The sequence below is a fragment of the Pinus tabuliformis genome, chromosome 8 (assembly GCF_031772625.1).
Source record: "Pinus tabuliformis cultivar Carrire ecotype Pingquan chromosome 8, CPIR1, whole genome shotgun sequence".
Taxonomy (NCBI): domain Eukaryota; kingdom Viridiplantae; phylum Streptophyta; class Pinopsida; order Pinales; family Pinaceae; genus Pinus; species Pinus tabuliformis.
Genome location: NC_142294.1, coordinates 1,180,278,640 through 1,180,298,992, shown reverse-complemented (window position 1 = coordinate 1,180,298,992; position 20,353 = coordinate 1,180,278,640). Strand labels below are relative to the sequence as shown.

Sequence of the window (20,353 nt, the reverse complement as noted above, 5' to 3'; positions counted from 1 at the left end):
AACTCGTACAGCCTTCTCTAGGAATCTCGTACAACCATCTTTGCAAAGTTGTGAAACTCAAATATCTGGAGAAAATAAACCCGAAAATCTCCCTCTTTCCTGCTGCTTGGTTGTTGGATCTGCTACTCGTGCTCCTTTCTGGAGTGAGAATATCTGCTCACTACTACTGCCAATCTGCAACTGGAAAAAATAAATCTCTAAAACTCGAGATCACCTAAGAGAAATTTTCCGCTTCTTGTGTGTGCTTTTCTCTTACCACCTGACGATGATTTTGTTGCTTCAAAACCCTCTATTGTCCAACCAAGGAATCTGCTCAGCAAAAATCTGAGTTGCAGCTACTCCCTCTAACTATTGGAATCATTAACCCGGGCAACTCGACTTTTCTACAACCCTGCAACTAAGAATCAAATTTTTGCCCCAGCAATTTGTCCTACTTGTCTGGGTACTGCGCTGCCTCCGAGAATTTCGGCTTGCTGCCCCCACTGAACAGCGAATTTCTCACCTCCGTTTTTGAGCTTCTCAGTCGATTACTCACACTCTGGTACCATGTGAAAATTCCAAAGTTGAAATCCTATTGCAGCAACTAGAAATTATTCTTCTAATTGTTAATTAATTTTAACAATTTATTTGCTATGGCAAATACTGAATAAATCACACTGCAACATTCACAAATAAAATATTGCGGAAATAATAGTGCTGAAAATTGAGAAAATACTAGCACGCACACAATAAAAATGACACAGTTATTTTTGTATAAATGTCCCTAGAAAAACCCCAGCAATTGAGGGTTTTTATTATTAAGCAGCAGTGAAACTTGATTACAATAATCTAGATGCTGAATCTGTTGGAAATAATACTGAGAGGGGGGGTGAATCAGTATTATTAAATCAATAAAACTTTTTCATTTCCATATTAAGATTCATATACGCTACTGACCTGCTGCACTATAATCTGTCATCTTGCCATCAAGGACAACACTTGTATCATAATGACAACAATCTCCCCCTTTGGACTTGATGGCAAAGCTAACTTGTCATACTGAGAACTGTCATCTGATTCCTTTGAGCTGTCATGCATCCCATTTATTCTGTCACATCTGATATCTCTTCTGTAGATTCATCTAGATATATATAAGTGAGTTGTTCTTCTACGAGTGGGTTGCCATCAAGTACAACACATGCATCATAATGCCAACAATCTCCCCCTTTGGACTTGATGGCAACAACACCAAATCACTCTCCCCCTTTGACATCAAGGGCAAAGGGCGGACCAAGATATTCTCTTTCCTTGATAAACATTCCGCTGTCCATACTCCCCCTGAGTACCTGTTGAAATCTCTGAATGAGCTCCCCCTTTGTATATACCAAGGTGTACCAATCTGACCATGCTCCCTTTGAGTACATGCTAAAGTCTCTGCTCTGCTGAAGTGTGTCGTTCATAAAAGATGTTCTACAAGAAGAACATGACTCTATCATAAATGACCTTCCTATCACCAAGGACTCATACATACATCCATCTCCCAACCCAGTGGGGATATACCAATATTGACTCATCCACCCAACCAAGTGGGGATATGCCAGATGCCAAATGTTTATACATGACTATTACATCATCCTTCCCATGCATAGAGGGGGTACAAATTACATCATATGACCAAAAGGGATTCATCAAATGACTACAATAGATAGAGACAAACTATTACATCATGAATCTTGATATGACTTTTGCATGACATTTATAACAGAGACCAAACATCTAAATAAGATCATGATAGTCATCAGCAACTATCATACACAATGTATGATCTGTTCCATAATCATCTGACAACAGCATCTAGACCAGCAACAAGATATATCTGCATCAACTCATCCTTTTGAACAAAATTTTGCATATTCACATTATATCATATGTGAAAAACACCATAGCCATCTCATCAACATCAAGATCTACATGATCCAAGTATCATCACATGGGAACATTTGCATCAATCAACATATGTAAGTATCAACCTATCATCATATAGGTAAGAACTTATCATCATCATGTCTCCAACAATGCAACTTTGAGCAAACATTCATGTATCCAACACTATGTATCTTGAGCTCAAGATCATTTGTCAAGACTTCTTGATATCATCAAGAGCAACAATCCTCATCCACATGAGCACCAAGAACTATAGGAATCCTGCATCATAATTGTATTATATGATCTTTATGCATATGACGACAGCAACATATGAGTGACTCATCATCAAGTGTATTCAAGCTTTTTACTTCTCCTTATCCTTATGAATATCACCATGTAAGCACCATATATGCATCCACAAATCTGATCAGAACACCAACTATGTAAACCCAAGAATCATATGAGATTTTGTCATGGACAACTCATAACCATATCGTAGCAAGATGTATCATTTAGCCATATAAGCATCATCACTAAGGACTACTAACCATAATGCCAACAATGTATTATCAGAAGCATATGCTCTGCCATCTTGCTTACTGTCAAATCTAATCATGCATATATCAGCAAGAAGTATCATCATCCACAAGTTAAGATCAAATCATTCCTAAACATCTTACAAGTATCAAGACATTTCCACACAACATCAACAGATTGTAACCATTATGAAACAGAGCAAATAATGGACTGAATCATATCAAACCCCTTTTCCTGAGCCTGTCCCACTGCTTTTCCTCAAACTAACATATACGCGATTGTGCAGTAACCAACTCGTGTATATACGCGACTTCCCTTTATGAAACTTGCATATGAGATTTAGGACACTGAAGTTTTACACTTTCAGCTCCCTCTGAGTCTGTTATGTCTGTATATTGTGTTGTGCCACATCTTTCTGACTGTACTTCCTTCTTCTTCCATATCTTCAAGTGTGATGATGTTTTCTCCTTTTGGTATGGTGCCCATACTTTGTTCCTGCATTCCTTTGTTGTATGTCCAAGCTTGTTACATGCATAACATCTTACATGTTTCATATTCCTTCTATAGCAATCAACAGCTTTGTGACCAAACATATTGCAAGCAAAGCAATATCCCTTAAAGTACCTGGAACGTGATGATCTTTCTAAGTGATAGTCTTGAACCATTCTTCTTCTGCATCTGGCTGCAACATGTCCATTATGACATACATAACATTCAACATTATTCATTTAAGGAATTGACCGACTATTATTTCCATAGTTAGGAATAAAATATTTTCTTTGAAGAATTTCTTTCCTTGGTTGTTGATGGGATTGACCTCTCTTCTCCTTGTTGAGCATTTCAGATTTTACATTAGAGTCCTTTGTCTTACTTTGTGAACTAGATTCTCCTTCAACAAATTCATGAAAACCAAGACCCGTTTTGATAGCAGGAGACCTTTGACTACTAAGAATATCATCCAAGATCTTAGTACTATCTTGAAATCGTAAGAGCTTATCCTTTTCTTCTAAATTATCTTTAAGAATATTTACCTCAACATGATGTTGCTCCTCCTTTTCATGATACTGCTTCTTCATGTTTTCTTCAACTTTTCTTCCTTCTTCCAACTGATGTCTTAGATCAAGAACTTCGTCTTCTTGTTTTTCAAGAGCTTGGAGTAGTTCTTTATTCTGCCTTTTTGATTCTTCAAGATCTTCTTTTAGCGAGAGGATCGAAGCTTCAAGGCTTTCATAGTAACTGGATCTATCTCTGAGTTTCTTGATTGTTGTGCTCCTTTCATTGACTTCATTTCTTAATGATGTCACTTCATCCTGCAACTTTTGACATTGATCTTCCTTGTCCTTGAATAACTTCCTTACCTTGTTTCCTTCTTCTAGTTGAGCTTTTAGTTTGGTAGCTTCTTCTTTGAAGGCACATTCCCTTTTGTTCAATAGATCTTGTTGATCTCTAATTTTGTCTGTAAGCCTTTTAAATTCTGTGTCTATTTGATATCTTTCTTGCTCACCCATAACAGCAAATTCAGTTGTTTCGCTATCACTTTCATCATCTTCAAAAGGATGGATAAATGTATCACCAGAGTATAACAAATTCATACCTGCTAGTTCATTCTGAAGTGATTCTGAATCTGAAGTGCTTCTTCCACATATTCCCCAATCGATTCTCCCACTGTCATAGCTCTTCTAAGATGTCTTCTTCTTCTTAGGCGCTTTCTTCTTAAACTTCTTTCCCATTGATCTACGGATCTCCTTCAAGCGATCAAGCTTCTACCAAAGGACCTGCTCTGATACCAATTGTTGGAAATAATACTGAGAGGGGGGTGAATCAGTATTATTAAATCAATAAAACTTTTTCATTTCCATATTAAGATTCATATACACCACTGACCTGCTGCACTATAATCTGTCATCTTGCCATCAAGGAAAACACCTGTACCATAATGCCAACAAAATCTGACAATCCTACAGAGAAAAATACTGGCAAAAATCTAGTGAGGAATTTTACTCGCCCCACAGGCAAATTCAACATTGAAGACTGGCCTCTAAAACCCTCTATGAATTTCCCTACATCACCCTCTACATAAGCTCTAATTTGTATGGCCCAGATCTCAATCCGAGTTGCTTCTTTTGTTTGCCACTGACTATGGAAATGCTTCTCCCAGCCTCTGCAAAATTCTTCTACCACCGAAACACTGAAACGACTTTCCGAATCTGCAAATCGAACCGCCTTTATAAGCTACTGCACAGTCCCTGCGTCAACCTCACTGTGGCTCTTCTGCCTCTGTGCAAATGCACTCACTGGATCTAGAAATCTTCCTCCAACCTCACTATCCCTACCCCTCATTGTCCCTACTTCCTCACTGAAGCTCAAACTCTTCGGCAACTGGCTGCTGCTACTCTGGAAAATCGAATTCTCTAAGTGACTCTAATGTGTTCTCCAAGCGCCCATCCACTACTTCTTATAATCCTCTGTTGGAGCACCAAGCACCAAGATCATATCAGAGTCTATCCGTGTGAGTTTATAGAGAATTCTCACCTTGACATAGTTAATTCTGATTAATTAACCAATTTTCCTAAGTTCAGACTTAGGAAACATTAAAAAAATTGTTAATAATCTAATTAAATCATCTCTAGGTGGAATTTCGAGAAACGATTTCTAGGTTTTGGAAATCTCATGTATTCTAGCCTCTCCACCAAATTTTGTGGCTAGAACACATCCAATGCTACAGAAACTAACAGTATATGAATATTTGAGTTCACAAATTCAAAGATACATGTGGCAGTGGTTCTTCTTGGGGGCAACTTGTCCACATATTTTCAGACATATTTCCCCAATAGGGAGTGGCTTGGAGCATCTTCATAGTTTCCAATGCATGAGTGATATATTTCGAGGCATGAGTCATCATCTAGTGACCTTTTGGCATCATTTACACAACAATGAGGTTTCCAGAAAATAACCTCCATGAGATAATGACACATGTTGTCTAGAACCTCTCTTCAGGGTTAAACATGAATTTTAGGAGGAACGCCCATTCATTCAAGGAGGAATTTGGATGGTTTGCACCCATAATCATTGATTATGAAACATACTTGAAAGAGGTGTCCAAATAAGAGGACTTGTAAACATCCAAAACCACTCTTGCACAATTATAAAGGATGTGCATCTCTTCAGAGTTTATTGATAGTTGAAGATGTGCCATCCCTTTAGGGTTTACAGATAGTTGAAGTGGTCAAGAGAACAAATTTAGAGGAGCTCACCACTCCATTGGAGAATTAGGACATGTTTCATGGAGAAAGGGTCAAATAATATATTCTAAGAGAACTACACATGTCCTCATATGCATCACTCATCACCATAGCACGAAAAGCTTGCCTCACCTTCAATAGGTTCCTAAAAGGTGAGGTAATGCTTACAAATCTTGTTTTCGCAATCTTAAGTAGATGCAACTTGGAGTCAGTGCCATAAAAGTAATTAACCCTTGTATGCCCTGTGACAAAGTTAATGGGTTGTTTCCCTCTCTTGTATAGCTGATTAACCCATCCACGTTCTATGTGCTTGACAATATCATGCATCAAAAGGTTCAATGTGTGCACCAAGCACCCGAACCAAAAGATGTGTGGATACACCTTGACCAAAAGATGTGTGGATACACCTGCTCAATGATTTTTCTAAAATTTGACCAACCATCTAATATAATGGATGCCCCACAGTTCCCCCACTCGTTTGTAAACCATGTCAAAGCTCTTTGAATTCTAGTTTTTTCTTTGTATAATAACAAAGTTCTAGCTTTCTCATAGTTAGGGCTCTTGTATCCTCTAAGGACTTCATTGATGGCCGTAACCAAATCATACCAATAGGGGAAGCGAAGCACATTGAATGGTATACTGCAAGAACAAAGAAACCACAACACATTGGCATCCAACTCGTCCCCTCGACAAATATTAATGAAATCTACTATTAATGAAAGTTATGTGGCCTCCAAATCTAGAGGTTGCATCAAATTGAAGTTTTTGTTTCTTGTCATTTCTTTGCAGCCTCCTCTATTTTGATGTATCTTTACCTTTGTTCTATCAATACCTTAGGGAAATTGAGATCCCTATGGCACCCTTATTGCCATCACTCTCCATTACCCCGCAAAGATGCCTCCTCACACAGGTATATGAACCGGTTCGTATACCTGTGTGAGGAGACATATAAATTAGAGGTTCAATCACCTCTACCCCCTCGATTTTTGTCACAAATCTCCACAACAGTGTCCGTGAACCTTTTCCCCTTGCATTTCATTGTCCTCTTCTGTAATGTTTCAAATGCAGAAAATTTGGAACAAACAGTGACAGAAAATTTGGAACAGACAATGATATACAAAAGCAAATGTGATTCATACACAGAAAAATTAAACGAACAACAAATGCTCAGTACAAAACCAAAATGTGAACCAGCTGAGCCATTTAATTAATGGAGTGGAGCAAGTACAACAGTGTGGAAAAATCACCTGGGCTTGCCTCAAGGGAAAGCTTGACAGAACTCGAATGTCAAACCGTAATCTCAATGCTGGAAAAAACTACTCCTCTAATGCTCTGCGCTATCTCCCAGTAACTACACCTACTGGCTGGAAAGGAGCTACAAGAAACCCCACTTCCCGAGCTCAAAAAGTGATGAAACTTTAGCCACAAACTCCTTGGCCAAGACCCACAAAAACCCAAAAATGGTTTGCCCCGATTCTGACCTCCCAAAACCGACCCCCAAAGGAACTGTGCAATCCTCAACAATTTTGCAATCTCTACTGCAAAGATATGGCTGAAAAACCCACTTCCGGTTCTCAGAAAATGCTAAAACTTTATATCTGGGATCCTTGTCAAAAACACAGGAAAACCCAGAAATGGTTTGGCCAAATTTTGACCTCCCAAATTCGACCTCTTCTATGGCCCATGCCCTCCAAACAACTCCAAAAATACGGCCTGCAAGGAATGACCACAAAGTCCTCCTCCAAGCTCTGAAATGGAAGCAAACACCACTCCAAATATCTCCTCTAACCTCCACGGCAAAGCTCAGCCTCAAGGACTAATACTCTACCCACCAAATGAGCTCCCACACACTGCCTATGCACTAGCCCAAGTAGTGCAAAAGTCACACTACCAAGCCAGAAGCTCAATCAGCTCCCAAACTCTCCTAGATGTTGACAATCCTCCCTAGCCTCCTCTCCGGAAAATCTCACATCAAATCTCCACTGCTAAGCACCACCAATGAGCTTGGCCTCCTCTCCACTGCATCCCCCAGTGATACGCACAACCTAGAATGGAATGCTACTGCTAGGAATCACAATGTGATACTCCTCCTGAAGAAATGAAGAAAACCTTCCTAGGGTGGCACTCGAAGTCCCCCGAAGAAAGGGTGAGCTCCACCTGAAGAACTTGTGCTAAACAGCCAATCACTCGGCTAAGCAACTCAAGCAACCAAAGAGAAATCGATATACTCGAATAAGATGAATGAAATGAGGAGAGCTACCTTCCTAAAATAGATTTCGTGGACCACCTGCAATAAAATGAGGGAGAAGGAATGGGAAAGAGTAGGAGAAGAGAAAAAACAACAAAAAATACAAGAAAATGAGAGAGTTGGGGTTTGCAATTACCTCTTCAGCTCTTGAGAAGTTGAGGTAGATTGCAGCCTTTGTTATCTCCTCCAAGCTCCTCCTTATTTACTTCTCCAAGCCCTCACAAATCTGCCATCTTATTTGCTCTCTTCTCCTCTCTTCTCCAAGCTCAAGAAAATGAGATGAAAGAATAAAGAAAAGAGAGGGATAAAAGGCCTTCTAATCTCATACTCACTCTTCCTTCATTCCTAACCCAACCTATGTCCCCTCCTAACCTGTGAGTTAAAGTAACTAAAACATTAAAAAAAATGAAAACAAAAATAAAAAGTCAAAGTCTGCAGAGCATGCGAGTTCAGCCAAAACTGCATCGGAAGCTTCTGAAAACCATGACCGGATCATGTACAGAACCAGCGCAGCTCTGCAGTGGCAATGAGCACAGGAGCACAGAGGAAGCACAGTTCCGGATATTAGGAATGTGGATTGTGAGGCAGTTATGCAGCAGTTCCATACAGAACGCAGTTCCAAACTCTGGCCCAGGGGGCAGTTCCTGCAACACTGATATAGCTCTAATACTATGTTAAATTATCAGCAAATGATAAGCAGGATATGCAATCATACAATTTAGAACCTACAGCAAAATCTGAAAAATCACTCAGCGCCTATTAAACCTTCAGGTTTGAATACACTAAAACTTCTGTCCAGATTCTTCAAAAGCACAGACACAGCATCTCACAAGGTTAATCAAAGATTTAAAACAGCAATCAAAGGCATGGAGATCCACATAAAACAGAGTTCTGAAGATCAGAACAGCAAGTGGAATATCACAGCAACAATCACATGCCTCCCTCTATTAGATAAAGAAAAGATTACATATACTACAACCATATCAAAATCAAACATGCTACGTCAAAACTCAACTGTCTAACCAACACAGTGAAGCGCCCTCTCTTTTATAGAACAAGAGATGAGATAATAACAATAAATCCTGGACTTATCCAGTAAAAGACCACTTTTGAAGAGGTCAAACCCTAACCCTGATGCACCATGCAAAAAAGTGCCCTCATGCATGAGTTCACCTGCATAGAACAGTGCAAACACTTGAGGAGAGTGAATGCATACATATGCAAGAATGAGAGTCTCTCATGCACTGCACCCCAGAATAGAAAAGAAAAAAAAACACATGCAATGCACGGTCCTGCAGTGGGTTTTGCACCCTCCAGCATTAGAAGATGCATGCACCTCCCTTGCATTGGGATCCACACCCTCCAATAGTAGAAAACAAATACCCCTCAAACCACCAGATGCCTACAAAACTAATGCACCCCATTAGAATCTCTCTAACATTGAACTGGATCTATTGAACACAACAACCTCAAGAAGAACAACTCAGAGCAACCTAATAAAATTAACAGTATACATTGTGGATTTGTTGGCCTTAGGCCAGGAATTACAAATTAAAAGGCAACAAACACAATAAAAATTAAAACAATTAGTCATAACAAGTATAAAAGAAGAACAGCCTGTTAGAAAATCCCATCAATACCACGTAAAAACAGAGCAGTAGCATAAAGAAATCTTGTCATCGAGGTTTGCAAATACTGATTATTATCTTTACCACTTATGGAAAAGGATTTGTAAAGTCTAAAAAGCTTCAATGAAGGCAAAATCTCTTCAATAACAAGGGATAACGTGCAGGCTTTTTGGTCAAAACACGATTTCCCGGCTAAACAATTTTCCTGGCAACATTTTACCAATTGGCAGTATCAAATAGGTTATTTTCAAGACCTAGCAGGACAAGAATGATGCTCAACAAAGGAATACTTCAAATTGAAATATTATTACAACATCTAACACACCCAAACTCGAGATGTAATAGAAATAAGACTACAGCATATGTTGCTGCAGGAATCAAAACTAAGATACATACTCGAAGTTAGTATTACTGCTCACATGCATAGATACAATAATTATGCCATGACTTACTAAATAAAGAAAGATAAAAGCATTATTACTAACTGTGGAATTTGAAGAAAATACCTTAGGCAGTACTACACATATCAACAACAGTGGTAGATTCCATAAATCTTAATGGGTGAGATTCAATCTTAGTTTGTTAAGATAAAAATACCTTGAAAGAGGTAAAAGGTTGTTGCTTCTGCACACGAAAACTTCGGACCTTGTCATGATCTACAAGATCAAAATATATGTCCTTCCCAATTTGATCTGCAAGATCTTCATCCCGTGCCACCTGGAAAAACAATGATACACAAATCAAGTTGGAATGCAAAATTAAGTTTTAACCCAAAGAAATATGTCCTGGACTTCTAACTCATTTGTGTTTTAGCCATAATTTCTGGAATCATGAAAAGTATAAGAGAATTCAAAAAAGGTCAGTAATGCATGGTCATAATAACTCATAAAAATTCAGTGTGCACCTACTTTAATAATAGTATAAAGATGTGCTTCTGTCTTCTCTTTCCGTTTCTTCTCCTTTTCTTCTTGTTCTTTCTTCAATCTTACCTGCAAAGCATAAACAAACATGAAGATGCTCCTGACATAAAGTTATACAATATCTCAAATCTTAGAATCTATAAAAGTAGTCAACCCATCATAGAATCCAAATTCATCTTAGGAAGATCCCTTTTGTTCTTTTATGACAAGCAGCAGGAAAGTGCTAAACATGTACTATTATTCAACTCTGTGATAAAGAGCATCAACACATACAAAGAAGAGAACATACGCCAACGCCAAAACCAAGAAAATCATAATTATCCTGAATGTAATTCTAGCGCATCTTCTTGAAGTCAATGGACTTCTAAAAAATGTAAGCCAAAGCCAAAACCAAGAAAATCATAACTTATCCTGAATGTAATTTTAGCATATCTTCTTGAAGTCAATGGTCTTATAAAAAATGTAATGGATGGAACGAGCAACCGAAAGTCCAGGGCTTATGAACAATCAAAAGCACATTGAATCAAAGAAGTACCATAGTCAGCATGCAAGGAAGTTAAAAGCCATTACAGAATAGGGAGGATATCAGAAAAGAGCAATAAACTGCTTTTCCAATATTTGACGAACAAAATAAGAATTGAATGCTCAGTGCCATCAATACCATCTTTCCCATATTCACACTTCACCAGTGGGGTGTGTTCCTTTTTTTTTAGCTGCTTGCTGGCCAGTTTAGCATGGAAAGATTGCCAAGAGACTAGCCTGACAGTTCAATAAAAAAAGATGAGATGGTAAACATCAAAGGCCAACTGCAAAAAAACCAATGGCAATGGGAACATGCATTAACAACTTCAGGGAAGGGCCAAGGTAAAGACAGGTAAAAAGAGGTTAGGCAGATTGTAGATTATGCAAACTCTACAAAGCCAAATGTAGGTTGTTTCTAGGTTTCACACATCTTCTTATTGTACATTTTTTCTATTTATGAACCCTCGTAATTTTTTTGTTGTTTTTTCTTTCTTGGAATGCAGTTCTTCTAAGTTGCACACATACAACACAAAACATTATAAAAGTAAAAATAACATTGCATGAAGGTATCGTCCCCTTAAAAGAGCGCATCATGATTCTAAATAACATGGCATGAAGGTATCGTCCCCTTAAAAGAGCGCATCATGATTCTAAATAACATTGCATGAAGGTATCGTCCCCTTAAAGGATATGTATCTTATAGAAACTTTGGAGTTTGGACCCACCCTGACCTAGAGTCTCCTAGAAACATCAGAACATCCTTCCAGCAAATTTTATTTATGCCAACCCACAGTTTCTCCTTAGATATCATATTTTAGATGCATATAATATGCCTAAACGTCACTGACAATAGATGATCCACATTTTCATATTTTACTAAAATTGTAAAAGGATCATAACATCTGAGTTACACTCTCTATTCATCTCTACAATTGAGAAAAGAAAAAGGTATTCCCAGGTGAAGTGCTTACCCGCAGGTGCTCCGCTATATCTTTCTCATCAACATTGCAAATAATCTTATCCTTGTCACTTTCTCTTATATACACAAGCATATAAGCATTAGAGTATTTTGTAAATTTAAATGGTGTGTTGATGAATCCTGGACTGTTGATGAGGCCTGGATTTGGCTGAGGCAGCTGCCCAAATTTAAAAATTATAAAATATTACAATGATGAAAAAATTTACAACAGTAATCTCAACATAGAGAAGCTACACTAAAACTTGAAGATGGAATTTGGAAAAGGAGATTTACCTCCTCTTCACCACCATATTGCTCCTCAAGTGCTCTCTTTACTTCTTCCTTTGTGACACGTTCATCATCAAACTTGTACCTGATGAAAACCCATTTTAAACAATTACAACTTGAACTGAAGATAAACTATTAATCCCTTGATAATGCCCAAGTTGCATGGAAATGGATAAGGACCGTGATAAAGATCCATTGTATTTTTTGAAACATTAAGATGTGCATATGGGTAACTGACACACACGCACACGCATGCATGCAAACACAGACACATATATATCCATGAGTTCATTGTTCCATGGTCCAATGGCAACTTGTAGCAAGTCTGCTGGCAAGCTTGCTCATATCCTGCATGCATTCAGCCAGTTGTGGCTTGCAGTTATGAGGCACATGCTCTTAGATGTTGCCTGACTAGTGCCTTCAGCTTTGTTCTAATGATTGATGTAGCCTGCAGGCAGTAATTTATAATCTGAACTGGCTTCATACCAGCAGCTTCATTTTCACTAATAAAAAGTGCTAGAAGATGAGGCAGCTCTGATCCTCTCCAAACCACTCACAACTTGAGAAATGCAGATTGCTATGCTAAACAAAGATTTTGTATTTAGAATGGGGGCTGCAGCTATTTTATAGGCAAAAGATAGGGTTTTCAGGCCCCAAGTGTATCCAGGACAGATCATACCAGATCTGGATCTGTATCCATGCAGTGCAGATCCTGGATCCTCCATAGGCAAGAACATTCTCGTGCCATAAGTTATTCCTCCATCTTGAAGTTACAAACTCAATAGCAATACAACCCATTCTTGATGTTCTTATACCAAAAAATAACTAGCAAAAAAGGCAGTGCAAGAAGGAATGGAACCCATTAATATTGTTGTATACAATGTACATACACCATACCAAATGCATATCAATTTGCTAAAACCTGCACATAATAGAGTTCTTAGATTTACAACGAACAAGCCATGCCATGGGAACCTTTTTATTGAATAGGAATGGGAGGATTGATAAGGCAAGTTAAGAATAACAGCACAATGATTTAACTTTTTAAATGTGATTTGGTACAACATTTATACCTTTGAAGTTTGTAGTAAGTGTTGGGATTCGATACAAGTGACACTAGTGACCCAATGAATATGCTTTAATTTTATACAGAACTATCAAGTTAAAACAAGAATCAACAGCAAACAATAAAGATAATATTATACCTAGTGATAGAATACCCACAACTACGATATGATATTGACTCCCAAGACTCTATATGCCAATATATTTATATTGCATTATTGGGTGGACAAATATAGTGGAAAAACTCTTACAATAAACAATGTACCGAAGGTTACATACCACTGGTCTGAGAGAGTTGGTCTAATGAAAGCGTAATAATGACCACCATGCACACCTCCACTGTGAACCAAAACACTGCAACATAAAACAGTACAGCAATAAATTAATCAGAGTAATAATTTGCATCTTGTAGCATTTAGTTGCCAGCCAAAAGGTACTCTCAACAGTATAAATAGATAACAAGTGAAAACCTTCAAATGTATACTCCAACAAAAAGAGAAGCAAGATGACAGATGAAAAGAGGAGCATAATGTCAGAGGAAATAATAGCAGCTTTTCAACCAAAGAGTGAATTATGTTTCCACAAAATCCTATAATAAAACAATGACCAAGTCAAAACAATCTCAGAAAACATAGATCTTTAGATAAACAGTTCAAGGAAGCATTCCTTAAAACATTCCTATTCAAGATGATGTCCCATGGCTATCAAAAGCAACAACAACACACATGAGAAAGATCATATGCAGTCACATAAATTCTGGAAAAAAATGAAATTCCATGATGTAGTTCTTAAGGTGCAATATAAAAATTGCTGCAATAACACGTCTATCACAAAACAGCCCTAGATGCAAAATCATTCCACATGTCCGGAGTTAGAAATATTGTATATGACACCCCTACATGTCCACTGGCCAACTAGTCTAGGAATGAATGTTGACATAAAAAGCGTTGCTTGGTATCTTTGGATATCGCACAGTCCAACTTCTAGAGGATCCTAGCCCTTGGTGAAAACTATAGCAACTTCAATACATTGGTCAAACAACCTTGGTCTCTATCATCTTGGAAAGGTCATCCTATGTGGTTGACTTCCCACATTTAAGTCAATGAGAACCCACATATGCAAACCACCCTTCAAATCAAAGTGTATCACCATGCAAAATTTTAATGACAGATTCTATTACTTGCCTATGAAGAGTATATAAATTGCGCACACTTCTATCTGCATCTGGAGAGAGATATTTGCCATTGTCTCTATCCAAGTCTAGTTGAAGTGGAAATTCATATCGATCATTTATCTGCAAAATGAAAGCATAAAATCAGGAACCAAACTGGTGGAAACAAGCTTTGAATATCATTACAAGCATTCATTACCACACATGAATTCTAAATTCCCCGAACTAGCCACATAACTAAGGTCACAATTATTGAAATCAGTACTCAGAATGAGCATTCTGCCTATTCAATTCTCATACACATTTCAAAATTCAGACCATAAATTAAATCATGACTTCCATAACAAAATCAACAGAAAAATAAGGAAATACAAAATTGATCCTGAAATTCGCATAAGCAACCTGAAGAAAGGCTTCTTCAGAGTACACCAAATGTAAACAGAAAATTCTTTCACACTGACTTAACAAAAAATAAATAAATAAAAATATAATGAGCAATCACCTTGACCATTGTGTCTCGCATGAAATCGTATTCAAATCGCTTCAACTGAAGTTGTAGTACAGGAGGAAAATCAAGGAAAAGAACACCTTTTCTTGCATCCTACAAAAAAAGTAAAATACATTGCTCAGAACGTGCCAGAAAATTTACACATTTCAAACTAAATTTCTTCAATAAAAGGGAACAATCCACTTCACGATAAAGGAACTAAAAGATAGGAATCACAAATGACAACAGAAAAATATTTAGTTCCATAGACCACCAGTGGACATCTTGAGCTATGGTATTTCACCTGTAGTCCATACTGCTCTGCATGATATTTATTATCACCATCAAGTTGTTCAACTTCAACATACTTATCAAATGAAGCATAGACATCTCGGCAGCCTTTAACATCAAGCTGTAGATCTAAAGAAAAAAGATTACCATGTCAATATATTAATTGAAGACCTTAGGATGATCCAAAATAAACCTATAGAATGAATCCAGCATAAATAAAGCAAGAATCTCACCATAGAATGATTCCTTCCTTGTAGATTTATAATCCACATTTATGCACTCAATGTAGTTCATATGATGTCCTTCAAATAGATGCTTTATTGTATCCTCAACAGCTGTACCCTGAAATATTACAATCAACCTCATTTGCTTTTTCTATTTCAAGAAATATTTCACTTGGTAAGAAAAGATAAAAAATTATCTCATCAATCCAAGTAGATGCCTCACTAACAAGTGTATTTCAGTTCAAACCTAGAGGACTAAGGAAAATACCTTCATTTTATCTTCTAACTTCTCGCAAAGTACTCGGTTTAGCTCCTGCACATCATGCTGCATGAAAGAATCATATGTGTCCCATCCGAATGATTTGGTCAAGTCTTTTGTTGAAACGCTGGTGTCACTGTACTGGACTTTATAAAACAAGCTCTGTAGAGCCAATGGAATACTTTTTGAGGGTATATCATTTTCAGTTGTGGGCATATGATAGACAGCCTGGTAAACAACAATGTTTGTCACCATTGCATGGACAAAAGGACTAAATGATGCAGTCATCCATAAAAGTGAAAATACATCAAAAATAGTAAAATACAACTAGAAACTGGATAGCTTTCACAGTGAAACATAAAATATTTATTTCACAGCTAACCTTTCTGAAGTAAGGAATATGATACAATGTCTGAAGCAAAGAATTCATGTAGCATGTTGCCCCTTGATTCTTCAGCCCAACAAAACCCGTCTGCTTTTTAGAATCATATGCCCAATAATCAGGTACCCTTCGTGCACTGACTTCTGCTTCCACAATCAAAGTATCGTCTATCAAATATCCTTTTGTGGGGTCGTACACATCAAGTAGAGGCATGAAGGATGTGAATCCCCAATCGCTCTCCCGGGCATTGAACTGGTGTTGTGTTTCTGCACGAGTAAAATAAATCATTTTTTATTGTTCTTAATCAAAGTAAACAAAGAGGAAAATCTGAAATAGTATAACCAAAAAAAATGGTGGAGGTCAAAGTTGCTGAAATTGCATCAAGATAAAATCAGCAAGGGTCTGGAAAATGAAAATCAGTAAAAACTGGAAAACATCTAAAAAGTTTAAAAGAAATACGAAAAAAAAAAAAAAAACAAATCAAAAAAGTGACTTAAGGCTATTTTTTGGATTGCCTTGCGATTTTTATGATTTTATCCTGATTTTTACAAATGTATCCAAATAAAAATTGGCAATTTTCCGGACAGAAAAAAAAAATGAAAAAATCGGAAATTTCCCATTTTATTGCTATGTTTGCAACACTTACTAGAGGTCATGAATCCAATATTCAAATGTTATCAGTCAATTTCCTGAAATATTCAAAAAGCTTCAACAGAGAAATATTTGGCAAGAGAGTGGAGAGAGGGTGAATGTGCTTTCGAACTTTACAAAACTAGTGCAACCACCAAACAATGGATCATTTAGCTATGTTTGAAGTTTATTTTATTAAAAAATTCAACAGCAGCACGTAATGTCTCAAAACACCAAGCCATTTACAATAGCATAACAGTTTACTGTCTTTAGATCAATATACTACTGTGACCACAATTCAAGTTAACTGAAATCTGTCAATGGGGTAATGGTTCAGCAGTTAAGATGGCAGCATGAAAAACCAACCACCAAGGTTCAATTCCCCCACCCCCAAGCCCCCCACCAAACTGACCTGAACCTGCCGAGTCTGTCTGGAACACCAAGTCATCTTAGCTGTCGAGGCCTAATGTCATGTGCAATACTATAAATTAACTTCTGCATGCCATGGACATCAATGTTGCTCTAACTCTGGATTTCTTGATCATCTGAATTTGTATTTAGACTATATGTAGTCACAATTTCTGTAAGTAATGTGATGCCAAAGCATGGGTTGGGTGGGTTGTTATCATCTGTTCTTAGGTAGAATTAGCAATTTTCAGCTTGAAGAGTGCAGCTATGTCTAGGATTCTTGTTGATAAAGGCTTACACAAATACCATTTATATTCTATTTAATGAGGAACAAAGTGTGATTTGACTGTTCCTTCATAGGGTGATGCTAAGAGTCTATAATGAGAGGGTTCTGACTCCTGAGGCTCATAGAATCATACTAATGCTCTGTATATTACTATGAATTATTGCATATATGCATTGTGCATGCCAAGAAGATTGCCTGATCTGTTTTTGTATTTAAATGGAATATTGCTTTGATCCTTAGTTCTAAAATTTAAGACAAGAAAAAATGCATGTGTATGCTATGTTTTTCATGAGTTTTAAAATTTTAAGTTGTGCCAAAACATGGTTTGGTGGTTATCATGTGTTTATGGGTACGATGTGTCTTTTAGCTTGAAGAATGCAGCTACTGATTTTTTAAGAATGAACAGACTATCTGACAACTTTTCTATGAAGTTTAATTATTTTATGTATTTTGAGAAACAATCCACTGAATCAGTTCAAATTCTTTTATCCATCTTAAAATTTGGTGAATTTGGAGTTTCAATGAAAAGGATCACCGAACCCTGTTACATAGTTAATAGGCAAGGATGTATGATATGGTAAGATACAAGAGCTAGACCTTCACTAGTCATTTTTACACTATGATGTTATTGGATATGTTTAATATATAAGAGAATTTTCATTACTGTCCCCATTCACTTCTAAAGTTGTATCAAATTTGAGTTCAATGGATAAGCCAACTAGAACACTGTTAGTTGAAAATTTACCCAAATATAGTGAGAAATGATAACACTCCACTACGAAGGAAAAATTATTAATAATAGAAGAACCCCGCTACCCATGGGCTCAGAAATATTAAGAGTTATTGTCATTGTTGTAATAATAACTACTGCACCTTATTAAAACACGGCACAACCCTCCGTTGGTTCACAAGTAAAACTGCTGAATAAGATCTAAACAATACTGCTTCATTCTTGACGCATAGATTTCAGAACTGTGTGACAACAAACCAATCCTTCGAAATAATTTTCAAAAAAAAAATTGTGATGTGCTAAAATGCATATCATAGCATTCCAATAACTGATCAGAGTCCTTACCGACTCTGTTTCTCTGATTGTAGAATTTCCTTTGACATTAGCACAAACCTATTGGAAATCGTCACTACAGCATCCATACCTTTGTATCTCCTTGTCAACCAAACATCTTCAAAATAGACTATCCGGGTTCTAAATCTCGACCTAGTGATTTATCAAAATTGTGTTTGGGCTCTTGGGCTTCAGCTTGCATTAAGAGCCACTGCAGAAAACCCTCACAAAATAATAATCGAGAAACTGACAAAGCCTAAAACCAATGTCTCAGAAGAATTTTGTATACTGTAAAATCCATGTTGGTAACTTCAAAGTTCAAACCCTTTTACTGGGAAGGGAGGATTTTGAAATTTGGACCAAAAATGAAGCAGATGTTTCTCGGGATAAAATTTAAGCAATTGAAGGCAACTGCATTTAACTCTGACAGCTCTGACAACTTTCCTTCCTGAATACAGTAAACATCACCACATATTTTTTTAAATGCCAAACCCTTCCAGCACGCCAAAACCTTGGTAACTTTGATAAACTCGTCCCAACCAACAGACGTGGAGAAATACGGACAGAAACAGTTTCTGTCAAATGATATATGTCGCTTCATTTGGCAAAGATCTTTTGGCAGCTTAATCAGCGCAATCCCGTCAATTGAAACTGTAAAGCTAACAATAAGAAAACAAGCAACAATTTCTTCCAACTCGAAGGAATTACAGACATACCTTTCTTGACGGTGAACTTGTGATGAATCTGATTAACAATAGCCAGACTGAAAAAGGCATATCTGCTCCAACCATAAGGTAATGTAGCGGAATCTGCCACATCTAAGTAAATGGATAAGTGGTCCACGTTGTTCCCTTTGGGGAATATCAAGACACGCCTGGACCATCACAAATCCATGAAAAAATCATCCTTCACGACTATCAAACATCTATCCAATTCAACTGACGGCAATTCAATATCGCAAACCCTCTTACCATTTATAACCCCCTACTATGAAAACATCCGAGTAACACTTCTTTACATTCAATCTGGAGACATGCTCAATCGGCCAAGTGAATTTGAATAGTGGGGGCTCCTCCGTGGGCTGATTCTCTACTGTACTCACTGACTCGCCTTGTGCTACAAAAAATCCCAAAGCGGGGATAATAAAACCGCCATAGCAAACGCGCAAAATTTAAGAGTAGAAATTACACAATTAAAGCAAACGAAGAAGAAAGAAGAATAGGGTATTCCGTATGAAAGTAACCAAGTGCAAGAGCTACCTGGTTCCATTGTATCAATACCGTCTGTGTAATCGGAGTTGGGCACCAACATTTCTTCGTCCTCCTGCACAGAAAAATGGGGTATCAGCATCCACGCTACAGCCATTGAATCCCGAATCAACAGCATAGATATGCATGTAGAATTTCAATTAATGGGTGGGTAAATGAATTTTTCAAAGCTTTACATCCAGAGGAGGAGGGGGTGTCATCATAGTCATTCCGGACTGGTATCTCACTCTTTCGATGTCACTATGTTCCTCGCTTGGGATTCGACCTCGCAGGTTTCAAACTCCAAATCCCAAATTCTTAAGGTAAAGAACAAGAATGATCATAATGAAATAAAGTATAGAGTCTTCAAATTCAAAGGTTACAGAGTCATATAAATTTTGTTTATTCTCTCACAAAGTCCACCGACTCGAGTGGTCTCCCAGGGGGCAGGTGTCAATTCCTTCTTTGTCCTTTGTTCACCTTACACTCAACCAAGGAAACCTAAGTGAAAGGGATCCTTTCTTACCAAGGACCTCGTGTCAAAAATAAAAATTAAATTAAATTACTTTATTATTATTATAAAGATTAAATT

General features: G+C 37.4%; 1 protein-coding gene across 2 annotated transcripts in view; it reads right to left on the bottom strand.

The window, feature by feature from the left end:
- The window catches only part of LOC149239543 (ubiquitin C-terminal hydrolase 12-like), a 44,204-nt gene extending 24,067 nt beyond the window's left edge, over positions 1 to 20,137 (bottom strand). For both annotated transcript variants that reach the window (XM_089373459.1, XM_089373460.1), the window contains exons 1-15: positions 19,959 to 20,137; positions 19,774 to 19,837; positions 19,486 to 19,630; positions 19,231 to 19,388; positions 16,128 to 16,393; positions 15,755 to 15,973; positions 15,496 to 15,604; positions 15,276 to 15,391; positions 14,987 to 15,085; positions 14,498 to 14,607; positions 13,593 to 13,667; positions 12,255 to 12,333; positions 11,974 to 12,138; positions 10,469 to 10,549; positions 10,158 to 10,277 (exon numbers count right to left, since the gene is read on the bottom strand). In XM_089373459.1, the coding sequence (XP_089229585.1) occupies positions 10,158 to 10,277; positions 10,469 to 10,549; positions 11,974 to 12,138; positions 12,255 to 12,333; positions 13,593 to 13,667; positions 14,498 to 14,607; positions 14,987 to 15,085; positions 15,276 to 15,391; positions 15,496 to 15,604; positions 15,755 to 15,973; positions 16,128 to 16,393; positions 19,231 to 19,388; positions 19,486 to 19,630; positions 19,774 to 19,837; positions 19,959 to 19,991 (1,839 nt within the window). In that variant the 5' untranslated portion in view covers positions 19,992 to 20,137. The remainder of the gene's footprint in view (positions 1 to 10,157; positions 10,278 to 10,468; positions 10,550 to 11,973; positions 12,139 to 12,254; positions 12,334 to 13,592; positions 13,668 to 14,497; positions 14,608 to 14,986; positions 15,086 to 15,275; positions 15,392 to 15,495; positions 15,605 to 15,754; positions 15,974 to 16,127; positions 16,394 to 19,230; positions 19,389 to 19,485; positions 19,631 to 19,773; positions 19,838 to 19,958) is intronic.
- Positions 20,138 to 20,353: the final 216 nt, after the last annotated feature.